General features: G+C 43.9%; 1 protein-coding gene and 1 pseudogene across 3 annotated transcripts; one reads left to right on the forward strand and one right to left on the reverse strand.

Annotated features, from left to right (window-relative positions):
- Positions 1-11,352: 11,352 nt before the first annotated feature.
- NDUFV3 (NADH:ubiquinone oxidoreductase subunit V3) lies at positions 11,353-22,721 on the reverse strand. Of its 2 annotated transcripts, XM_080655931.1 has the most exons (4): positions 22,584-22,707; positions 21,805-21,925; positions 13,589-14,680; positions 11,353-11,615 (listed from the first exon to the last, which is right to left on the reverse strand). In XM_080655931.1, the coding sequence occupies exons 1-4, from the start codon at positions 22,629-22,631 to the stop codon at positions 11,440-11,442; spliced, it is 1,437 nt and encodes a 478-aa protein (XP_080512057.1). In that variant the 5' UTR covers positions 22,632-22,707; the 3' UTR covers positions 11,353-11,439. The 2 variants fall into 2 exon arrangements, with proteins under 2 accessions (XP_080512057.1, XP_080512058.1); XM_080655932.1 differs by lacking the exon at positions 13,589-14,680 and having other exon boundaries at positions 11,362-11,615; positions 22,584-22,721.
- Positions 18,065-19,847, forward strand: LOC308242653 (large ribosomal subunit protein uL18-like; annotated as a pseudogene). Its single transcript has 2 exons — positions 18,065-18,083; positions 19,001-19,847. The product of its transcript is annotated as a large ribosomal subunit protein uL18-like (transcript).
- Positions 22,722-24,961: the final 2,240 nt, after the last annotated feature.

Raw genomic sequence — 24,961 nt, forward strand, 5'->3', positions numbered from 1 at the left:
GGGCCTGCACTAACCTCCAGAGTTGGTGTCAGAATCGCTCTGCTCAGCCCAGCACTCTTCTTGGCCCAAAGGTACCTGGTCATCATCAGTCCCACACTCACCCCCAGATCTCAACACAGCACCTCGGGGAGCTGGGGGCCTCTCCCCTTGGCCACACAGGTGATGCACAGTCCCAGGCACCTCGAGGGAAGGAGCTCCAGCCCACCCTGAGCTAAGGGATGGGTCACAAATAGTCCACCGTTTCTCTCTGTTATTGCTTTATTTGTGTTTTAAAACAGTCATATTAGATTTTAATTATTGAATCACACACATTGTTACCATCACTTTCTCCCACCTGCTCTGTGCCCTGAGGGCCACCTGCACAGGTTGCTCCCCCGGCTCCCTCCTTTTGGCTTCCAGGTGGGCTGGCCAATGGGAGGCACTGTCAGCATTCACAGGGTAGGAGGAAAGTGTGTGTGGGGTTATACCCGGTCACCATGAGTCAGGTCCCTCCTCCCAGCTTCATGCTGTCACCTGCCTCCCAGATTCTGGGAACTGCTCCCTGCTTGTCCTTCCCTTGATGGGCAAACAGCTCCTGGTAACCAGGCGTTAGGAACTAGCACTACAGTATCCCTTGGCCACAGGCCACAGCTCGGAGCTAGTGCCAGGTAGTGCCCTCAGATTGCCTGGTCTGCGTGCTTCCTGTACTCCGCTGGCCCTGACCAGGCACAGGAACGGGGAGAAGGCAGCAGGAAGTGGCCTGTGCCCTCTGGGAGCAGCTGCCACCTACCCAGCACCAAGGGTTGTCTCGGGGACATCCTGGGTCGTTCTGGTCAGAAAGTTCAGGTGAGAGGAGATGGGCCAGCAAACACCAACCAAGAAATGGCAAAGTGATATTGGAGTAACGGGCAGCACCTGCACCCCTCCCGTGCCCCCAAACAGAGTTGCTCAAAGTCTGGTCCACTTCCACCTGTCTCCAGTCACTGGGCGTTTGTCCAAAATGCAGCTTAGTGGCGCTGAAAAGGATGAATCTTAGCTGAACCCCCGTGAAACAGCGACCTTGAGAGCCCCCCACTTCCCTTTGCAATTCAGGTAAGACTTGCTGTCTGCTCTTCCTCACAACTCGGACAGGACTCACAGAAGATGCCTTTTATACACAGGACCGGCCCACGCCCGCCCCCGTTTCCTGTTCTTTGTCTCCATGAAACCAGCTAGACACAGAGATGCACATTTCCCTTTCAGCTGGGATTAGCGTTGTTCCATGAAACTAGCTAGACACAGAGATGCACATTTCCCTTTCAGCTAACTGCCTGAAACGGCCTCTGTTGCTGACACTGACACTGTAAGTCACCCTGCCTGGGACTAGTCTGGCCTTTCCGTAAAAGTTCAAGGCGAGACCACCCTGGCAGGACTCTGATCTTTGGATGTGGCCTCTCCTTCCTGTAGCAGCCAGAATAAAATCAGTCTCCTTACTTGCATGTTTGGTCCTGACAGCCCAAGCCAGGAATTGGCATTTTTGCTAGCACCCTGGGGTGATTCCTACGGGGTCAGGTTTGAGCCATTCCCCCCTGGAGGCCGGTGTGATGGGGAACATCATGGGGTCTATGCAATAGAACACAGACACTTTCTGCACCAGCAGGTGAGGGCGCAGTGGGCGCCGGCAGGGAGTTCCCTCTCCAAACTGTAGTTCTAGCTTCAAGCTGATGTTCATGGCAGCCCTGCTTTGTCAGGGGGCGGGGAAGCAGACTTTGTAAATAGAAACAGATTTGGGTAAATCAACGGTAAGAATTTTGAAGTCAGTAAATCAATGGTAAGAATTTGGGGGTCAATATATTTCTTTTTGAAATCAGCTTCAAACAGCCTTCTTTACATGCCAATGTCCAGCCTTCTTCCTTCACCAGCCCCTCCCCATTCAGCCTTTTATGGGCTTGTCATCATCACCCCTGCTGACAATGAATGATTTCCTCTGGGGGAGTATCACAAGAACCAAAGTCCTTGCCAGAATCCATTGGCACAAACTATCTCTCTGAGTCAGAGCCTAAGGCCATTAGCGAGGGAGCAACAGCTGCAAGGGCTGCACATCTGCGAGTCATTTGAAAATTTTATGATGAATAAAAACTATCGGTTACACAGACTTATACATTATATATTAACCTAATGCCTCTACAATTACACCACTGACAGTCCCCTTTTGTTGTGCACATTTTTTCTAATGACACTCTAGCTCCAATAATAAATTCAGATATCTAAAATGTCGACTATCCAGCAACACTACTTAAAATTCCCTACTCGATGTGGTCAACTCCTTAATAACAATAATAAAAACTGTAGCCTTCCCTGGAAGCAGAAGAGAGACCTGGCAACTCCCAGCCTGCTAAAAGCGTAGGGGAGAATTATGGGTTTTAGATCAAATAACCAAAAGATTGAAACAAACAAAAAAATATACAGAGAACATCAAAAGATGCTGAAAAATAAACCTTAAAAATGGTTCAAGCGCCATAAGCTGTTTAAGCTGTCCCCTGCGTGTAGATGACCTGAGTTTGCAATTCTGTAGTTGGTGGTGCAATCAGGATGGCTTTAAAGGACCCAGCGGCACAATGAAAAGGGAGGCGGTGGAAATTGAGAGCCAGAGAAAGAAAAGGGAGGAAGGAAAGGAACTGAGCTAAGTACCACTCAGGCAGAGGTGAGGGTCCATCCTGGCGATGAACCTCGCTAAGAGCAGTGTGTACAGGTTCAGCTATGTCCTAAATTACGTCCTAAATTTGTTGGTGACACCGCTCCCTCCCTTCCTGTGTCCTGTGTCCTGTGTCCATGCTCAGATAGGACATTCAGGTCCCCAGTGCCTAGGTCTGTTTTGGGAATGTCTTTCTCACCCCTTTCGTTTTTTTCTCTTTTCCACAAACTCTATAGTTTAAAAATTCTCTCTCTGAAAACAGCTTTTGGTGGCATGAAGCTTTGCCTATTTTCATGCACTAAACCTGCATTTTTATTTCGGACCAGCCTCCTTTCTCTCCTTAGCACCCCCTTGTTCCGCTGCAGTGACTGGCCATATGTTCTGAAGAAGACAGTGCTTTACTTTGGCTTCCTCTGGCTGGCTCTGAGCTGAGGATGATATATTTTAAGCCCCACATTTAAAAATAAAAACCTTGGCAAGGCTTGTGAGGAACTAAAAACATCAAGATATGCTTGGAGCCTGGGCTCCAATTGGTAAGATTTCAAAGCCAGTGTTTAAAAGGAAGGAAGAAACCAAGGCTCAGGGTGCCCAGGTGGAGAGGTTGGATCTGATCCCTGAGTGTGGGTCTCGCTCCTGGGGGGGAGGGGAGTGCGGCCTCCTAGGGCAGAGTGGCCAGGGAGCTGCCCCGTGGCCCAGGAACCCTCTGGGCAGCTTCCACCAGGGTGTTCAGGTGGTCAGTTAGGTCTGCACCACCTAGAAAAGTGCAATGAAACTGCCCTCTTTTCTTCCCCAGTTCACCCCTTATGTGCGTTTGCACATGAAATGTAAACATGTGATGTGGCCACAAACATGTGACTTGGCCACAAACATATGATCATGAACATGAGATATGACCATGTCCTGAGATGCTTGGCACCAGAAGTAGGTGGAGGAAAGAGGGAGCAGGTTTTGAAATTCACAAAGCCTAGCAGAAGCTAGCTGGTGGTGAATTCCTTCAATCTTGAAAAGTTGTAAGCACAGGATCTGGTTCCCTCCGTACCGGGATGAGGGAATTCCTCTCCTGCAGGAATGTGCTCCCGAGTGCAGCCTGTGCAGTTAAACATGGGCTTCACTTTTTCTTTTTTGATGGGAACCGTGTGAGATAAAATTTATCACAATTCCTACGTTTGGAGCAGTGGTACAAACAGCAAGGACATCCGTGTGTGAAGTCACATTTTTAAGGTATCGAAATTATCAAAGTACAAATTTTGGCCAACCATGCAAGGGGAAAGACTGAAGTACCTTTATATTCCATCAAAATAGTACTACAGCCCTGACCAATTTGGCTCAGTGGATAGAGCGTTGGCCTGCGGACTGAAGGGTCCCAGGTTCGATTCCGGTCAAGGGCATGTACCTTGGTTGCGGGCACATCCCCAGTGGGGGGCGTGCAGGAGGCAGCTGATCGATGTCTCTCTCATCTATGTTTCTAGCTTTCTATCCCTCTCTCTTCCTCTCTGTAAAAAATCAGTGAAATATATTTAAAAAAAAATAGTACTACAAAATTGTCATGTGACAAAGCAATTGAAAGGTATGCAGCTGAAAGTTTTTTTTAGCCCTGACCGGTTTGGCTCAGTGGATAGAGCGTCGGACTGCGGACTGAAGGGTCCCGGGTTCGATTCTGGTTAGGGGCATGTACCTGGGTTGCAGGCACATCCCAGTGGGAGGTGTGCAGGAGGCAGCTGATCGATGTTTCTAACTATCTACCCTCTCCCTTTCCTCTCTGTAAGAAATCAATAAAATATTTTTTAAAAAAAGAAAGTTTTTTTATTTACTGCCTGACACATATGGAGGTAAGTCAAGCAGTTAATAAAAATATTATTTTTCTGGATTTTGTGAGGAGGTTTATGGTATCTACCAGCTTTGAAAATTTGTAAGATTATTTTCCTCATTCTAAATAATATTCACTTTTATATACTTTACTTTGAATTCATAATTCTGCACTGTTTTTGTTAAAAAGAGCTCTCCTAATTCTATAAGCTTTAGGCCCCACAAAATCCAAATTCATTCCTGATAGTGATCTATACTTTCTCTCTTTTTTTGGCTATTAATTTTCATGAACTATTCTAGCCTTAAGTAATATTCACCCATGAATATAAAAACTAATGGAAAAGCATAGTTCTAATACATCTCACTAAGAAATGCATGTCCAATAAAGTTTTACTTTTTAAGTTTAGAAGTGATCATTAAAATATGACTACTAAATAGAGTAATAAGCACTGGCCGGGTAGCAGAGTTGGTTAGAGTATCATCTTGATACACCAAGGTTGAGGGTTCGATCCCCGATCAGGACATGTACAAGAATCAACCATAAATGCATAAATAAGTGGAACAACAAATCAATGTTTTTTTTCTTTCTCTCTCTACTTGACTCTCTCTAAAATCAATTAAAAATAGATTAATAATATTTACAAAAAGGCTTTAAGAAAAAATAGATTTCTTAAGATAGAATATTAAAAACATTTTAGCCAAAACCGGTTTGGCTCAGTGGATAGAGCGTCGGCCTGTGGACTGAAAGGTCCCAGGTTCGATTCCAGTCAAGGGCACGTAACTTGGTTGCGGGCACATCCCCAGTAGGAGGTGTGCAGGAGGCAGCTGATCGATGTTTCTAACTCTCTATCCTTCTTCCTTCCTCTCTGTAAAAAAGCAATAAAATATATTTAAAAAAAACATTTTAAAGCTTTGATTTAAAATTTTGTTCAAATTTTACAATAATTGTTTTTAAATATATATTTTTATTGATTTCAGAGAGGAAGGGAGAGGAAGAGAGAGATAGAAACATCAATGATGAGAGAGAAGCATTGATTGGCTGCCTCCTGCACGACCCCCACTGGGAACTGAGCCCGCAACCCAGACGTATGCCCTTGACCGGAATCGAACCCGCGACCCTTCAGTATGCAGGCCGACGCTCTATCCACTGAGCCAAGCCGGCTAAGGCTACAATAATTTTTTAAAATTTAAATATAACTTTAAAAAAAGCATTTTCTGCCCTGGCCAGTGTGGCTCAAGTGGTTAGAGCGTTGGCCCTCACACCGCAGCGTCTCAGGTTCGATTCCCAGTCAAGGGCACATACCTGGGTTGCAGTTGCGATTCCCTGCCCTGATTGTGGTGTGACCTCTCTTTCTCTCTCCCCTCCCTCCCTCTCTTCCACTCTCTCTAAAAACCAATGGAAAAAATATCCTCAGGAGAGAATTAAAACAAAGTATTTTCTGTACAAGAGCCCGTTGAACAAAAAAGAACTTATTTTGACACTTTTAAAAATACAAAGCATTAAATTATTAAATTTAATTGATAAAAAGAAATTGAAGTAAAAATGAAAGGATTTCTAAACTTCAGATAAATAACTGTTTTGGGGTTTGTTTGTTTTTCCCCAGAAGACCCTGGTTCCTAATAAAGCCCACTGAAATGAAGCAGCAGGCTGGAAACCATGGCGAGAGAAGCCTCGCAGCTTCCTGAGCCCCGTTTCTATTTTAGACAGGCCTCACTTGCTCTGAAAGACGAGCTGGGTTCCTCTCTGTGAGGCGGCCTCCCGGCTCCTGGCTCCAGCCTCCAGAGTCTTCGGTTTCTATGATTTTTACTTGGTCAGGATTTCTAACAGTTTCGTCCTGTCTTGCAGCCACGATGCTGTATTTGTTTCATCTTAGTTCTATATGCAAAGGAATTCTATGGCCAAGCCCAGTCTTCTTACCGTGGCTCCTCACCTCCTGAGTTTTCATGTTAATCATCTCTTAGCTGGTTGGGTTTCATTGTCCAATTTTTCTCCCATGAAGGGCTCATGGTGTTGATCAAAGAAGGCAGACAAAAGCAGTATCAGCAATCGTTAGATATCCAAAGACACGGAAAAGAAATAGGAAATGTATTTAGATAACTACAGGAAAATTGGCTGAAAATGAAAAACTGTATCAAATAATGGACAGAGCAGATAGAACAAGAGACAGAGACACATGGTTATTATCAAAGCGGCTCGCTTTTTATGCCTGTAAACCTGAAGAAATATAAGCTCACCCACATTCCAATAAAAGTTACTTATCAGATTAGCAAATATCAGTGACCATGATACTTGTTGTTGGCAAGGGTGTAATGGGACAGGTGCATTCATAAACTGTTGGAAAGATTATAAACCAGAATGACCTTCCAGGGCGGCAGTTAGGTATGTCTATCCAAACCTCCAAGTTACCTGGCCACCCAGCTGAGGAGCCACGCTTGAGTGCAACGTTTCGTCACTCTGCCTGGAGGAATTGCAGGGGGATCTGTCTCCTCTCTCTGCCTCAAGTTTCTTCCTTTCCAACTTTATTCTCTATATTCCTATTAGGATTTAAAAATACTGCCAAAACCAGTTTGGCTCAGTGGATAGAGCGTCGGCCTGTGGACTGAAGGGTCCCGGGTTCGATTCCGGCCGGGGGCATGTACCTTGGTTGTGGGCACATCCCCAGTGGGAGCTGTGCAGGAGGCGGCTGATAGATGTTTCTCTCTCATCGATGTTTCTAGCTCTCTATCCCTCTCCCTTCCTCTCTGTAAAATATCAATAAAATATATTTAAAAAAAAAATACTTTTTTTATTATGGAAATTCCCACGCACTTGAAAAGTTAGAGCAGAATCATGAACTTCCATTTGCCCATCACCCAGTCTCAACATTTCCTGTTTTACCATTCTTCTATCTCCTCTGCTACAGCCCCTTCCCTCCGTTTTTTGTCAGAATATTTCAAACAAATGATCAGCTTGGTTCTTTTTATAAAACAGGATAGCTACACTAAATTCTTTTCCTACAGGTTAGAGTCTGACATGGACTGGAGGTGTGTGTCCCTCCAAATTCATATATTGAAGCCCTGATCTCCACTGCGATGGTATTAGTAGACAGCCACTGCAGGCCAGGAAGAGCACTCTTACCATGAACTGGATCGGCTAGCACCTTGATCTTGGGCTTTCCAGCCTCCAGAACTGTGAGATGATAAATCTGTGGGTTAAGCCGTTCACTGTGGTATTTTGATATGGCAGCCGGGGCTGACTCACAGAGAGCAGAGCCCAAGCCTCATGATTCAGCCCTCATGACTCATTCCGGCTGTGTCCCTTCTCAAACGGGGTCTCCAGCAATGCCGAAGGACTGAGTTTCCTGAAAACCAATGGATGTCTCAGCATCCAGGCCTCTGCATATCCCATCCTGATGCCTTGAAGACCCTGCAGGCTCCCTCCACAATTCCACTGGCACCTGGTGGGTTCATGTCCCACACAGCCTTCTGTGATGAACGCCCACCTTCACCTCCTCCCCAATCAGCTCACTTCCGTTATCACCCGGCTGTCATTGGATACAGCTCCTTACCTCCTGGTGCTTTTCACTAGCTTCCCTCCCTTCCCCGGGAGAGACTCTTTATCATCTCTGAACCCACAGTCCCAGACTAGGCCTGACTTAGGAGACACTTACAGTAATGTTTATTACAGGCCCATAAGAGTGAAAATTGCTCTAGAAGAAACAGCACTTCAGCTGTTAATTTTTGACACCGTGATGTTGTTTCAGATCCCTTCTAGAATAAGGGCAAGAGAAGGGAAAAGGGACAGAGGGCCAGGGAGAGGAGGCAGAACCAGGGGGGCTGGACACCTAGACCACACCCCTTGTTGAGTCTTCTCTCTGGCCAGCCCTTTTATTCAATTCAGTGATCTATGGCGAGCCCTTTTAATACTGGGGTCCACAAACTGGGGGCCCCTCAGAGAAACCCTGTGTGAGGCACACAAGCTAACAGTGATTTTAACATTTTTAAAGGGTTAAAAGAAGTCGGTGCAACACTGACTGTAGGTATGTGGCAAAGCCTAAAAAAGTTCGCCACTCCCTGCTTCCACAGGACAAACCAATTTAGTAGCGTTTCTCTCTCCTGAAGCATCCTATGGGGTGCAGTAAGTTCTGTGCTGTGGGTGAGCTCATTTCACAGGCCTCGGATTACTTCCTGGTGCCAGCACGGGGCCAGGTCAGACAGTGCTGGGTAGCGAGCTGCTGAGTGCTTCCCGGGTTCTGAATGCTAGAGATAGGCAGGAGGACAGGAACTATTAAAATACAAAGCACATGCCTGGAGGCAGAATCAGACACCCCTCTACCCTACGCCCGTCCCGGTCATCTGCGATTTTCAGTTATTAGCCAGCTGCCAGTAAACATCAGAGGATTTGACAGGTATAAGAGATCAAATGTCTAGAAAGAATCCAGAGTGCAAGTGACAGGAAAAATACAGAAGGTAAAACAATTACTTACCTTATTTAGCTCAAACCTATTAAACTGGTTTAAAAAATCTCGCAGAGCCCAGCAGCGTGGCTCAGTGGTTGAGCATCAAGCGATGAACCAGGAGGTCACGGTTCAATTCCTCGTCAGGGCACACGCCTGGTTTGCAGGCTTGATCCCCAGTCTGGGGCATGCAGGAGGCAGCCGATCAATGAATCTCTCTTATCATTGATGTTTCAATTTCTCTCTCCCTCTCCCTTCCTCTCTGAAATCATTAAAAATACATTTTTAAAAAATACCACAGAAACAAAAGTAAGACAAATGTTCATGAATCACATGTGATCCATCAGATCTACTTCTGGAAATCCATCTTAAGGAGACAATACCAAACACAAAACAAGTTATATTCACACTGCTGTTTCTGGCAGTACTCCTCAAACAAGAACACGGGAAATAACACAGATTGCAAACTGCACTCAGTGGGCAACCATCGTGTCGCCACCAGATGGGACATGAAGGAGTCATTAGTGACAATGGGTCTAAAACGCAGACCCGCCAGGCACTGCCTGTTGTTGCTTTTCAAGCCTTTTCAGTGGGCAGAGAGGGGACCAAAGTCCCAGGGAGACTGAAAATCAACCCCACAGGACTGATTCCAAGGGAAAACTTCACACAAATTGAAATATACTCATACTCATCCTAATATATAAAAAGCCAGGGGCCATCACGACCAAAACAACCAGGTGGATGACTGAACAGCAGGCTGCATGGGGGGACCAGGCCGGCGGGGGGGCAGTAGGGGGTGACCAGGTTGGTGGGGGGGGGGCAGCAAGGGGCGACCAGGCCGGCAGAGGGGGCAGTTAGGGATGACCAGGCCGGCAGGGAGGGGGGGCAATTAGGCGGCAGGCAGAGGCAGCTGGGGGTGATCAGGCTAGCAAGGGGGGGCAGTTGGGGGCGATCAGGCAGGCAGGAAGGTGAGCAGTTAGGAACCAGCAATCCCAGATTGTGAGAGGGATGTCCGACTGCCAGTGATCAGGCCTAAACTGGCAGTTGGACATCCCCCAAGGGGTCCCAGATTGGAGAGGGTGCAGGCTAGGCTGAGGGGACCTCCCTACCCCGTGCATGAATCTCGTGCACCAGGCCTCTAGTTTTTATATAAAGTCTTTCAAGTCTGTGGCATTAACAGTCCAGGGAAACACACTCTGTGGCTTCATATTCTATTTCCCCTACCATCCTGAGACCCCAGCACATTATAGGGGTTCTGTGGGCCAGTTTGACAAGCAAGCTATTACATGAAAAAAACCACCACGGAAGAAAACTGTATGTACATTATATACTATTACATCTAACTAAAACCACCACCACCAGGGAAACATGTAAAATGTTAATAATGGCTGGGTTAGCATATTGGATTTTAGGTAATCTTACTACTTTCCATTTTCCCTTTGGTAATGTGGTTTTAGTACTTTTATAATAAAAAATGTGCTTAGAAGACTTGCTGAGTTGCTAAGCCTCTTGGGTGGTAAGAAAATCTGAGGCAGACAATCTTAGTACTAGTTTTCAAGACTGTTTTCAATTTTGGTATTCTTACTTGGACTAATTTTAAGAAATGTAGGATTACAGGAATGTGAATAATGAGTTACAAATCCACAGTATTTGCTAAATTGACTGGAGGCCAAGGACCAGAATTCATATGAAATGAAATGAAGCCCATAAACAAGGGATTCTGAGAGAACAAAGGCAATCATGAAACTCATGTATGTGCAGACGAACTTTCCATGTCAGGCTGTTTAAGTGTTGCCCAAGGACTGGATGCTGTCTTTTATCTCAGCTCTGAATCAGCAGCACTCTTATCGAGATTTGTTACTGTCTCAGAGCAGTCTTACTTTGTCCCCACAGCGTGCCTGGTGCAGACACTGCATGACACACACCCAGGGCATGTAACATTTTGAAGGATGGAAGGTTATTCGGCCACCGTAGCTAATTTAGCTGGGTCGGCTGTGGCCACCTGGGAACAAAGATGCTGCTGGACCCTATAAAATTTCCTCTAGCTAATCCCACCACTGAAAGCTTCTGAGTTTACATCGAATACCTAATTCAAGTGAACAAAAGGATTGTTTCTCCTGATAATAAAAGGCTATATTATTATTTCTTTGCAATATAGTAGTTAAAATTAGCAAATTCCTACTCCTAATTTATTAAGAACTAGGTCTATAAAATTAGAAGCTGCCATTCCATTTGTCAACACCTAGTTAGTTGGTAACCCAGATTAACACTAAACTGCCGAGGGGCTCAACATAGAACCACACAGTTAGAAAGCACTCACATTCTCTAATTTTATGGATGTGTTCAGTGAGCCATAGCTTTAAAGAAAAATTCCTAAACACATGCTGAATAAATAAATGATCAGCAGTCTTGCTGCTAATTCGCCATTCACTGTGAAGGCATAAAAGGGAAACCAATGACACGCCAGGCCTTACGACTTGAGCAGACTTTATTTTGCAGGCAAGAACGCAGCAGACAATGAAGGGTGATCATTAAACTGAGCTCTCAGTGGCGAGGTGACTCTCGGCCAGAAGAGGGCTGAGGCAACCTCCGGTTAGAGAGGTCCAGGTTCACGTCCAAGAAGGTGTACACGTTGTAGTCATGATGCTGGAGGTTCTTGTAGGTGGTGTTGTCAAAAGGCTCGGCAGGAGCGGCGGCTGGTGCGGCAGCTGGTGCAGGCTCTGTGGGGGAAATGTACAGTGAGCATATTGGACAAGGAAAGAGCTTCGTTAGAACCCTACCTGCTATGAAGTGTTTAATTAGAAAAGGAAAGCCCATTAGAGCAACAGTATCTTCAAAACCAAAATCAAGAGATTAGCTGAAAATCTATTCTAAAACATATAGCCTATGAAATAGAATAGTTATTATAAAGTGTATTAACATCTTGCTTTTTGTACTTCTAAACCCTGGACTTGTCAGAACTTTGAAAATGCCTAGAACAATTACGGAGGCGGGACTTTCAGGTCACATAAAGATGCAGGGGGAAAATATGAGATCTACTAGAAATAAACAGAAACAAACATTTACAGAAGAAAATTTTCAAAAGCAGCAACTAAGTCTCTTCTAAGTCTCTGAATACAAGAAAATTAAACAAACTCCAATTGTTTTAATAACACTGTTAAAGGGTACTGGAAATGGGATGTGTAGCGTTTTTTTAAAAAGTTGTTGATATAGGACACTAGATATTTGGTAATCTTAAAACTAGAAGTGTGTGATTGAAGCAAAAGAAATATCGCTCGCCAGCAAGGTGGAATGCAAGACAGAATGACGGCAGGATCAAGCTTGCGTGGGATGTCGGCTAAGGTCCGGGTTAAGGTCTCACTGGAGCTCTCTGGGCTGCACAAAAATCTTAAATACATTTTCCCACTATTTGAATTCATACCAAAAGCTTTGGTTTTCTTTTTTCTTTTTTTAATTGTATTAAGTAAAAATGATGTCTTAAAGAGCTGACACCTTTCCAATCTCCACGAGTCGAGTGTCTTCAATGTGGTGTGGGGCATCTTCAAAGTGAAGGTAAACATGGGTATAGAAAACTTATCAAAAACCGGTCCCCTTGGAAGGCACGGAGCCGGGTGGGCTTAGTGACATTCAGCCCACTGCACAGACACAGCCCCTGCACTCCTGGACGGCATCACTCGCCTCCAAAGGGCAAAGAGAATATTGGAAAATTCACACATCCATGAAAAATTAGGAGCAAAGTTTTTTCAAAAAGATGTGCATTCTGAAAACCCCAAATTCTGCTTTCCTCCTGAAGGTTTCGGTATTCCTCATTACAACACAATGGCTGAAACAGGAGCGTTAGGCAATGCAGTTCTTGAGGTCCTGAGCAGTCTGGTAAGTGCTGGCACTTTGCATATTAATGACAAACGGAGAAAAAGGAGGGAAGGAAACACGTAAATTCTGTCAACATAACGCAACCAGTAACAATGACCAGGTAACATAAATCAGGAAAAAATGTATACTCTTTAAAAAGTATAAAGAGCAGACAGGAAGGAGCTGGATTTGTTAGTAATGCATTTTAAAGGTGTCTTGAAGAGACACAGACCCTAAAATTGGAGACCTCCTTTACTGTTTTGCCATGACCTACCTAAAGCACACTATATTTTATGAAGTTCAATGCATAAGTAAATGGTAACATAAAATAACAATTTCCCTTTAAAAATCTGTGGTAGCAAAAAAGCCCTTGGTAAAATTCATTATAGCCGAGGGCAGCAGCCCACTGTTGTTTAAGTAAAGCAGAAAAGGAAAGTCCAGGGAAAAGATCATGCGGTCCATCAGACCAATGGAACCGCCGCCCTTCACAGGGAACAGGACTCCCCTTTCCACTCAGTGGGCTGCTCTGTAAGCTCATGCAGTGGACACTGGCACACCCTCCAAAGTTAAGGGTGAGGCGTTACATTGCCAGTGTTCAAAATTACACTGGCTGGGGAGCAGTCAAGAGTGTCAAGGGCCTACTCTTTCCTTGTAAAACGTTTTAGGGATTTTGTTTCTAAGGTGTGTATTATTCATAATTCATAGACTCCTCTGCTTATCTGAGAGTAACAGGCAGTATTTCTCCTACTGAATCTGATTAAGTACAGTATGCCTCATATCCTAGTTCTTCAGTCTAACCACCCCCGAAGGACAAGGAGAGTTCTCAACAATCAAGGTGTACCCTGTGTGTCCTGCTGGTCTCCCACTTGGGTTGCTGAGTCTTCCATGATTTCACCCTTTGCCTCAAGCTTTAGAACTGTTGTCTTTTCATGGAGAACGTCTTTATTAGGAACAGGAACTGGCTTCAAATTTTTCATTGGTACCTGATCTTCCAAAATTTCTTGGTTAACCTTTGAGAGTCCTTCTATTGCCTGCTTTCCCAAATTTTCTTTTTTGAATGGGAAAAAAGGCACCTCCCCATCAGGCTCTGGGACTTGTTTTTCTAAGTTTCCTCCTCTGGTCTCAGGAGGAGTTGCTTGTAGCTGTCTTCTTGCGGTGGTTTCTTCTGTCAATTGAGTGGGCACTGGGCCACCACTCGGTTGTGTAGATAACCCTGACTTTGTATGGTCAGATGAAATTTTTTTACCTTCAAATGGCTTCTGGCTTTCATCTATTTTATTCGAGCGAACTATTTTCTGCAGTTTTTTTTCCTTTACATTTTGCTTCATAAACTCTTCACCTACTTGTGACTTGGGTACTGTGGGTTTTGCTTCATCTTTCTTGTCCTTTAATGGCATAATGGAGGTCCCTTTCTTTGCCTGACGGGGCTTTTCTGGCAAAGGGAGGTCCGGTTGTGGCTGTGGTGACCAGGTTTTCTCTTTTGCTGATATTGAAATTTTGGAGGCTCTATTTTCAAAGGAAGGGGAGGCCTCTGATTTTGAAACCCTTCCTTTGCCTTTGCTCACCAGTTGAGAATCAACTTCTGAGCCATCTTTCTCCTCGTCAGACTCCGAATCAGAGGAGCTGGATGAAGATGACGATGAAGATGAACTGTCTGTCACTCTCTTGCTCTTCTGAAGAGCTTCTGAGTCGGAGCCCTGTTTTCTGAATGAAGATGGAACCTTTTCAGGAAACTCTACCAAAGTCTTTCTTGACAAAAACTTTGCAACCCCATCATCTGTGAATAGCATGTTGTCACCACGGTTAGGGCTAGCTACTGTCCCACCTTGATTCACAATTGATGAGTAAGAACTGGATGAAGTTAAGTTTTTAGGTAATTCAGCTGCTGTTGGAGTGGTTAGTAGCTTGCCCCTCTCTTTTGGGTCCACTACATCTAGGAAATGGCATAAAGAGGATTATTTTTAATAATTAGTAAAACAATCTAAATTCATCAGTGTCACAGACATTGCATCATATACCAACTTGTCATTTATAACATCATCAACGTAATAATCCCAAGAAACGTTTCAGGGGAACCCACTCTTAAGTGCAAGCCAAACCACATGAGGAAACAGTAAGAAATGTAGGTGCTTTTTTCTTTGTAAATGGAAATTTTAAAAATGGGGATTTTTAAAAACAGAAGTAAACATTTCCATTTTTCACAAGAGAGCTTCTTTGGTAATTATTTTTAAACTATTTCATCCAAATTTAAGATGGTTAAACTATAATATAAAGATACTTTCAGATGACTGTTGAAATTTACAAATGTATAATTTCTTAAAACCCTAAAAAAACTGGCGCTTCTCATATATTAAAGCAGTTACCCATATTGTATGAACTTGAACTTTTTGAACAAAATAGCAAAGCAAAAGTAGAGACAAAAGCCTGGTTTGAGCTTGGGGTATACACATCCATGTGTGTTAAGAGTGGGCGGCTCATACTCTAGCCAGTTTGGCTCAGTGGATAGAGCATCAGCTTACAGAATGAAAGATCCTGGGTTTGATTCCAATCAAGGGCACATACCTTGGTTACAGGCTCGATCTCCAGTCATGTGCGGGAGGCAACCAATCTATGTGCCTCTCTCCCATCGATGTTTCTCTCTCTCTGTCTCTCCCCTTCCTTTCCACTCTCTCTAAAAATCAATAGAAAAATATCCTCTGGTGAGGGTTAATAAAACAAACAAACAAACAAACAAACAAACAAACGTGCACACACAACACCACACACACACACACACACACACACACACACAGTGGGGGGTTCAGCGAGAGGGTATAAAGTAGTTCAAGTGAAACTGCCCTAAGAGGAAGAGAAGTCCTTCAAAATCATAAGCCACTTGGGGATTTCTTTAGCTAAGGAAAGCAAAGTATTATAAGACCACAAAAGTCTAAAATAATTTAACATCATATATATCATTGGAAGCAACAGGTTTACTGCACAAAATCTAGTAAGCGCTAACATAAAAGTCTTACGTTTTGTCAAGTCAATTATGAAAAATGAAATTACACAGTACATTGATTAGAGCTAATTTCAGTTTTCTCAGGGGGTAAATCTTTTTTAAGTATACAGATTAAAAGAAAAATATAGGACATGTTTTTATAAATTAAAATTACTTTTCAAATCTAAAGTAAAAACTTAAGCAATATTACAAATGAGCAAACTCTAAATCCAGAGTCTTGATTTTCAAGTCAAGAAGTCAATTTTATACTAAAAAGATATCAATCTTATGTCTTTAAAGTGAAAAAACTGTATTCCTAGCTTTTCTGTATTACCAGTATCCAAAAGGTTTTTAATTGTCTTCTGAGCTCAGGGACTTATATATAATAGAATGACAGAAAATAATGAAAGAAAACTGAAATAATAAAAAATCAGAAATGGGCCAGAGGTTAATGGGCAGTGTAGAAGGATCTGACTGAACTAGAGCATGGGTGACTGTTTAGAGCCGTCACCTCCACTTCCAGCACTACTTCCTTCACGCCACGTCTAATTCTGTGGCCAGGTGCCAGCGTAGACTGCATCCTGACTGCCCAGAGCAGGTGCTGATGCAGTTAACTCTCAGAACTCACACAGAGCTCCAGGATCATGCCAAATATAAAAATGAGGCAAAGAAGTGGATACACACTTGAACTCTCCCTTTCTCCCTGTCTCTCTAAACCAGCCATGGGCAAACTATGGCCCACGGGCCGGATCCGGCCCATTCGGCTGTTCTATCTGGCCCGTGGAGCCGAAAGAGCGGAGAGTTCTCTTGCTCTCCCCTCCGCTCCTTTACTTTGAATTTATATTAGTTCACACAAACACTCCATCCATGCTTTTGTTCCGGCCCTCCGGTCCAGTTCAAGAACCCATTGTGGCCCTCGAGTCAAAAAGTTTGCCCACCCCTGCTCTAAACCATGCAGTTCAGATATGCCTAATGGCAATGTACAGGATATGCTGGCCTCCAAACCCCAATAGCCTGCTCACCAGTGTCATTAATCCATTTCTACGGAGCAAAAATTTTCTAAAAACGAGGGAAAAAAGAAAACGCCAAATAATCCAATTAGAAAATGGGCAGAGGACCTAAACAGGTAATACTCAAAAGAGGACATACAGATGGCCAATATTAATATGAAAAGATGCTCAACATCACTAATCACCAGGTAAATGCAAATCAAAACTACGAGATACTACCTCACACCTATCAGAACTGCTATTATCAAAAGGGAACAAAAGCCCTGGCTGGGTTGGTTGGAGCGTTGTCCCGTACACCAAATAGGTTGAGAGTTCAATTCCTGGTCAGGGCACATACCTAGGTTTTGAGTTCGATCCCTGTTCGGGGAGCCTACGGGAGGCAACAGATTGATGTTTCTGTTTCTCTCTCTCTTTCAAATCAATAAAAAAGCATATCCTGGGTAAGGATAAAAAGAGAGAGAGAGGGAGAACAGATGCTGGGGAGGATGTGGAGAAAAGGGAACCCTTGAGCACTCTGGTTGGGAATGCAGATTGGTGCAGCCACTGTGGAAAACAGTATGGAGGTTCCTTAAAAAAACAGAGCTACCATAAAAACCATCAGTTCTACTTCTGAGTATTTATCCAAAGAAAATGGAAACATTCATTCGAAAAGATATATTGCAGCATTATTTACAATAGCTAAGATATGGAAGCAACCAGATGTCCATCGATTATGAATAAAGATGTGGTATATATATTAAATATTACTCAACAATTCAAAAAAGAAAAAGAATCCTTGCCATTTGCAACATCATGGATGGACCTAAAGGGTATTATACTGAGTGAAATAACTCAGAGAAAGACAAATACTGTGGAATGTAAAAACAAATGAACAAACAAAACAAAGAGAACAAACTGATGGTTACAATGGGAGGGTTAGGTGGAAAAGGGGATGGGGTTTAAAAATAAGGTAATTCAAAATAAGGCTTATCTTAGATGGGCTCTTTGAGTAGAAAAATTATACCTACATTTTCCAAAATTTGTTATGGAGGTTTTTAAAATTGTAAATAAGTTACCAAAACTGCATTATAGGTTGATTCATCACCTACTAAAAATGGAAAGAAAATTTCAAATGAGATTAACAATGATAGAATTTAAAAATTTTGTTTGAAGAGGAAACTTCCATCACAAGAAATAAGAATGCTTTAAAGTTCTCATGAGAAGTTGTTGGGAGAATCCATGAAAAGGCTAATAGACTAAACTACTGCATTCTGCTTTTTATTGAGAGTCCATTTCTGACCCGCTGCAGCACAGCCAGCATCCTTTGTGACTCAGAAGGAAGCTTGCCACTATGGTCTATGGTTGCTCCAGTAACTGCTGTACCAAAGTGCCAGTGCTCACACCAAATCTGCATTCAGTAGTGCAAACGATGTTCCTGGAACACAGCAGTGTCACGTAGAGGAACAATGGCTGTCACTTTGAATGTAAGGATGACTTTACCTGTGTTTTCATGAAATCTCTGACCTTTGTCTACAGAGGGGTGGAGAACCTTTTTGCTGCCAAGGGCCATTTGAATATTTATAACATCATTTGCAGGCCATACAAAATAATCAACTTAAAAATGAGCCTGCTATATTTGGTCAAACATTTAATTAACTCACCTCTAATGCTTTGGCAGTGCCAGACCAAATGATTTCCAAGGCCTTATATAGCCCACCTGGTCTAGAAGCAGGATGCCGATAGATCTGACAATGTTTTACTTCGGTAGTGACTTTTCCTTGAAAGACAAATGTAATAAAACACACCCACCACTGGCAGGGGTTTAATCTGGCAGTGTGCCACCTGTGGGCGATAAGCGGTTCTGTCTCATGCTTACCAATCACTGATGCTCTGGGGAAACACTGGCACCTGCACACATCTATTCAGAAGCATTACTTCTTTGTCTTCAAATGGGGATCACTATTTTTTAAATTCTGGGATGCGATGACCCCACTAAGGCAGGAAGGGTCTGAGGCTCAGGGGCCTGCAGGGTCTGCTGTATCCAGAGGCAAAAGCTACAAGCCAAGGCCAACTCCCAGCTAAGGGTTCCCTTCTCATAACTGCACCCCAAACTGTCACAGGAGAAGCACCTCATTCCCACTCACATACAGAAGCGAATTTGTAAAAAGGGAATCTTTGGCTCTGCCATATTTTAAAATCCATTAACCCAATTTCATAAGCCTATGAAGCAGGATTGTAGATATAAAATTTCAGAGCCACGAACGTGGATCTCTCTTCTGCAAAACAGGGTTTGTCAAAGTTGTCAAAAATAAGGCCTACTTCAAGAGATACCAAGTGAAATTTAGAAGGTGATGAGAGGGAAAAACTGATTACTATGCCCATAAATGCTTGGCAGTCCAGGGTAAAAATAAGCAGAACACACCCCAAAGCAGGGTGATAGTACTGTAATTAACAAAGATATGAATTGTCAGATTGCTTATGCCTGTATAGAAGGAGGCAGAATAGTTTGTGCAGTTTATACTCATGAACTCCCAAAGTATGGAGTGAAGGTTGGCCTGACAAATTAGGCTACAGTATATTATACTGGCCTGCAGGCTTCTCAACAGAGTTGGTATGGGCAAGATCTATGAAGGGCAAGTGGAGGTGGCTACAGGTGAATAGAATGTGAAAAGCATCGCTGGTCAACCTGGTGCCTTCACCTGCTACTTGGATGCAGGGCTTGTCAGAACTACTACCGGCAATAAAGTTTTTGGGGCCCTGAAGGGAGCTATGGATGGAGGCTTGTCTATCCCTCACAGTACTAAATGATTCCCTGGCTATGATTCAGAAAGCAAGGGATTCAATGCGGAAGTACAACATAGGTCAGAACATTGCAGGTTATATGTGCTACCTAATGGAAGAAGATAAAGATGCCTACCAATAACAACTCTCTAAGTTCATAAAGAACGATGTGGTTCCAGACACAAAGGAGATGTATAAGAAATCTTGTGCTGCTATACGAGATAATCCTGTCTATGCGAAGAGGCCTAAGAAAGAAGACATTCCCAAATGTCTCTAGACATTCCAAAGTGTCTAGAAAAACGATTTGGTAGCTCAGAAGAAGGCAAGCTTCCTCAGAGCTCAGGAATGGGCTGCTGAGAGCTAATAAACCAAACCACAATTTTTAATGCATATTTTCAGATAAAGACAATAATAAACTTACTAACCAAGCAGGGGGGAAAAAGCCCAGAAAGAAAAAGATAAAACTTCTCCAAGGCCAAGGGTAATATCAGTAATGAAACTCAACTAGTCATTCATCAGTAAACAATGAAAGAATGTTAGAAACATGCCCAGCACCTACAGAATTTAACTGACATTCTTATAAACATGTTTTAAGTGTGATGATGGTATTATGGTTATGTCCACACAAAAATAAGTAAATAAAAGCCCTTATGTATAAGATAATTATTTTAAAACTTATGGACTAAAAAAAGAGAACACTGGATTTAAAAATGAAGCAGGTACAAGACAGAATTAAATAATGTTCCTGTCAAAATCAGGCCTCCAGTGTTCAGGAGCCGAAGACACCACCAGCAAGGTGTCTTCTTAGTTGAGATCAATGGCATGTGAAAGGCAGCTGGCAGGTTGGCACTTTCAACAGAGGGCCAATCTCTTATAACCTACTCATGTTTTTGTGTGCAGACCAAGGAGGGACCTAACAAAAGAATCTAAACACTTTTAAACTGAGAAAATGGTATTTTCATGAAAATAAGACAAACTGAAATTATCATTCTAAACTCCACATGCATATTAAATATATGCCAAAAGAACTAATAAATGAAATAGAAACAGACTCATAGATAGAGAACAGGCTGACAACTGTCAGAGGGGAGGAGGGTTTCTGGGCTGGGTGAAGAGATTAAACAACAAAAACAAAAAACCCTCACAGACAGACAATAGTATGGTGATTCCCAGAGGGGAAGGGGGTAGGGGGAGGTAGAAGAGGGTATAGGGCAAACTACGGCGGGCCGGATCCAGCTGTTCTATCCAGTTCTCTTGCTCTCCCCTCCGCTCCTTTACTTTGAATTTATATTCACACAAACACTCCATCCATGCTTTTGTTCCGGCCCTCCGGTCCAGTTTAAGAACCCATTGTGGCCCTCGAGTCAAAAAGTTTGCCCACCCCTGGTATAGGGGATATAAATGGAAGGAGACTTGACTTGGGGTGGTGAAAACACAGTAACAGATGATGTATTATAGAATTGTACACCCAAAACCTATATAATTTTATTAACCAATATCACGCAAATAATAAAAAAGAAAACAGAAGATTTGCCAAGAGACTACAGATACCATATATATTTTTTAAGAGTTTAGTAAAGTTTCATCAGTTAAGACCAAATGCAATGAATCTGGATTATAATCAATTAACAATGAGCGCAGGGAATAGAACATAAAATTCCCAGAAGAGAAGTATTTAAAACATACTGTTACATTTCCCCTTTTCCTTCAATGCGGATTTGCTACATTGGTATTCAGGGGAAAAGTAAAGTAAAAACTGGTGCTATAAGTCAAAATGACTATAGAAAGAGCTCAAAACAAAGCAGACATCATACTCCATCAAAGTTAAGTCATATAATGAAAAATGGTGCCTGCTCTTAACTCTCTTCACAGTCACAAAATGTTGATGCCTGCAGTCCTGGACTGTGGCTGAGCAAAGCTTGGGAGACTACAGAGGAGTCTCAAAACATTGAAAAACGTCAGAATTAGGGAAAGAAAAGTAAAGTGGTGTTTATGACCACCTCATGGGAGTACGGGGTCTGTATTAGGGCCATCTAAATACCCAGAGCCTTTATACTCTACATCCCGTTGCTACACATCATTTAGTAAATACAGACAGAACCAGTTCAGGGCTAAATGTTGAGTAAAAGACTGTTACATTATTGATGTGTTTGGTCTAAAATCTGTTACAGATCTTATGTCTGATTATAAACTGGATGGTGCTGGAAAAGAACAATCACAAATTATGGAGCCAGTAAAACTTTTTCATTCCTGGAAAGCTGACTGATTTATCTGCATTCTTTCCCCCCATGACCACCATTAAAATCTTACTTTTTGGTGGACTTTGTTTCTTGGAATTTGATGGCAGTCCCTTGTCACTCTTTCCTGATTCTGCAGAGAGAGAAGCTGTAGACGCAAGTCCTCGAAACACTTGTCCTTCTAGAAGCAGAGTCTGACAAAAGAATTAATAAGGATAATTTTAGGAATCTGAAGAACCAACAAAATTTTTTGTTTATAACTTTACCCACGTGTGTATATGAAAGCAGAAAAACTAATTTGCAACTAGATATATCAAGGCGTAAATAGTAGACTCTTTGACCATAGATTTCCCATCTGTACTTTAAATTATTTTGCAATAAATGGTTACTGCTTCGGTAATAAGAACCTTTTCACATTTTCAATATAGTGAAGTGGCCTGTTTTTACATATGGAGAAAGAAAGCCCTTCTTTCTTCCTTTTCACACACGAGGTACCGTAAGCTGGCTTCTTAGTAACTGCGAAATAAGTTACCAGGTCAACTAGATACCTAGAAGTTCCCTCATTTCTTCTCCTGGTTCAGTAAGTAAAGACGCAGTCCGGAACGGTTTTGACAGAGCACGGAGGCGCACGCCACCTGGGGGCCCCGCGCAACGGAGGCTCCCCCGGGAGCCCGGCCAGTGTCGGGGGTCCATTCGCTGGCCCCCACCCCCGGCTGCTGCGCGGGCCAGGCGCTCTCTCCTCCGCCGGGAAGCGGGTCAGCGTCTCCCATGACGGCCAGAGGTGGCCGCTAGGGCCGCGCTCCTCGCCCCGGCCCTACGTGGGCTCCCAGGCACCGCCCGGCTCCCTTTTACCTTCAGCGCACCGGCTCGCCCTTGCCGCAGCAGAACGAAGGCCGCCATCGCGGTGACTCCGAAGCCGGCCGGCCAGAGGAGGTCGCATCCGGACTGACGCGAGCACTGCGCGCGCACCCACCTGAAAGCCCGCCCCTTGAACCTAGGTCACCAATCCCAGGCAGGGATGGGAGGGGAAACAGCCTCTGCGCGCGCTGAGTACATGCTCCCAGGGCACCAATCACAAGAGGGGACAGGGGGCGGGGCGGAGGCGTGGCCCCGAGCGCGCACCCCAGTTGCTCCCGGCTCTCCGCGGGACGCCTGGAGATTGTTCTCCAGTGGATCGTGGGTCGCGGGCTGGTGTTCCTCCCGGACCAGGGTGATGCAGCAGCTTGGGCGCAGGGACCGCACCGTGCTTATTGCCAGGCACGCCTCCTGTCATTGTGTGCGGAACGCGGGTCCGAGGGAGTTTTTCTGGCCTTGGTGGACTTGAAGCCCTTCTGCACGTTAAGTGGAAACTGCACCACTTGCCCAGCCTCCCTCCGCGGCCACCCTCCGGCATCCGATCAGACTCCGTCCTCCCTTCGGCGTAGTCTTCTGTGGTCACCTCTGTTTACTGCCCCTTGTACTGGGTTACCTCAGGCCAGACCGTGAGCGCGCTTTTGGCCCGTGACAACACTAATACCGGATCCAGGCAGATCAGAAATGCAAGTTTATTTTACCTGAATGTTTATAGCTTTCAATGTAAAATTTCCCCAGAGTTAGACATAATCGTGGAGTAAATGTAGTTAGTAATCGGCTTCCTTCCCTATTGGTCATGTCTTCCCGCCCCCACTCCTTCTATGCCCAGTGTCCTTAATAAAGCATTACATTCAAGTTACCCGTTGCTTATAACATATTTGGTTAATTACACATTGATTTCTTCTTTACAGTTGGCTACATGTATCCCGTTGGGTTCCTGTCAAGCTCATCCTGTTTACAGCTGGCCTGCAAAAGACTGTATTACATTTTAACATTTAGCAAGAATAACATTTAGTAATAACATTTAGAACTGCCCAGACCTTGAGACCCTTGTCCTACTAACATCCCTACAGGGAGAAGAAAAAAAAAAACCCACATGCTAACAATAATTATCCTTTGCTCAAACCAAATTAACTTTGTTGTCCCAGGGGAAAGTTCATGCTTGTCTTTGTGAAGTGTCCTTTTTTACAAGTGATTAAGAAAATTGAAGGTGAAGGAGGTCAAGGTTCAAATCCCGGTCAGGACACATGCCCCGGGTCCGAGTTTGATCCCCAGTAGGGGGCGTGCAGGAGGCAGTGAATCAATGATTCTATCTCATTGATGTTTCTATCTCCCTCTCCCTTCCTCTCTGAAATCAATAAAAATATTTTATTTTTAAAAAAAGCTTTGAAGGTGATTACCCACAGCTGCCACTTGGAGAAGCTGATCTGGATTTGGGTAGTTCACTTCACCCTCCTTCACAGGATCTGGAGCCCCAACAGCAGGCACAATCAGCTAAAGGTTAAGATTCAAGAACAAACAAAGTGAAAAGACCTCCCCCAGTGAGATGGGGTGTGATCACCAGCCAGAGTGATTTGAGGAGGGGGCAGATATGGTTGAGGGGAGCCCTGGGGAAGAAGAGACCCAGTGAGTAGGGAGATGTCATCTTAATGGTTTTCAAAGAACCAACATAATTATGCATGTGAAGGTAATTATGGCAGCATGTATGATCAATGCCTAAGCCTGGAGGGCACAGGATCTACTGGGAACCTAGTGCTGAGTCAGGTGGGGAGGTTATTACTAGTCTGCACTGCATTTGGCCAAAAGGAATAGAAAACACAGAGCCAAGTGCAAGAAGCAAATACAGCCCTATCTGGTTTGGCTCAGTGGATAGAGTGTTGGCCTGTGGACTGAGGGGTCCCAGGTTTGATTCCGGTCAAGGGCACATGCCCAGGTTGCGGGCTCGATCCCCAGTGGGGGGCCTGCAGGAGGCAGCCAATCTATGATTCTCTCTCATCATTGATGTTTCTCTCTCTCCCTCTCCCTCTGTCTCTGAAATCAATAAAAATATTTTAGAAAAAAAGAAGCAAATATAAAGTGCTGCAGAAAAATCGAAGACGCGGAGGCTAGAAAGGGCTGGTGATTTAATGAGTATTTGTGGAGAGGGGATTAGACCATATTTTCCAATCAGCTAAGAAACTAGCCTAGAGTTTGCTGGCAGCAGGGGTTGGTGCTCCAACTGCTAATTCTCTGTCCAAACTCTCTGCAGGCACCGATCACCTCTGCCTGGAGCTCTACCAAGTACCAACCCCGCATTTTTAGATAAAACCTTGTGAAAAGTTGGCACAAGTAGAGCCATTTTAAAATAGAGTTGGGCAGCAATTCCAGAGGTCCCGCCT

This window comes from Plecotus auritus (assembly GCF_963455305.1).
Source record: "Plecotus auritus genome assembly, chromosome: 2".
NCBI classification, from domain to species: domain Eukaryota; kingdom Metazoa; phylum Chordata; class Mammalia; order Chiroptera; family Vespertilionidae; genus Plecotus; species Plecotus auritus.

Bases quoted from the DNA above. Each gene is read 5' to 3' on its own strand.
- NDUFV3 (XM_080655931.1), bottom strand. From the start codon at position 22,631: ATGGCGGCCTTCGTTCTGCTGCGGCAAGGGCGAGCCGGTGCGCTGAAG. The intron at 21,926-22,583 runs GTAAAAGGGAGC...TTCTTTTGTCAG, and splicing joins GGCGAGCCGGTGCGCTGAAG to ACTCTGCTTCTAGAAGGACA. The intron at 14,681-21,804 runs GTAAGATTTTAA...GCCATTTCCTAG, and splicing joins GAAACAAAGTCCACCAAAAA to ATGTAGTGGACCCAAAAGAG.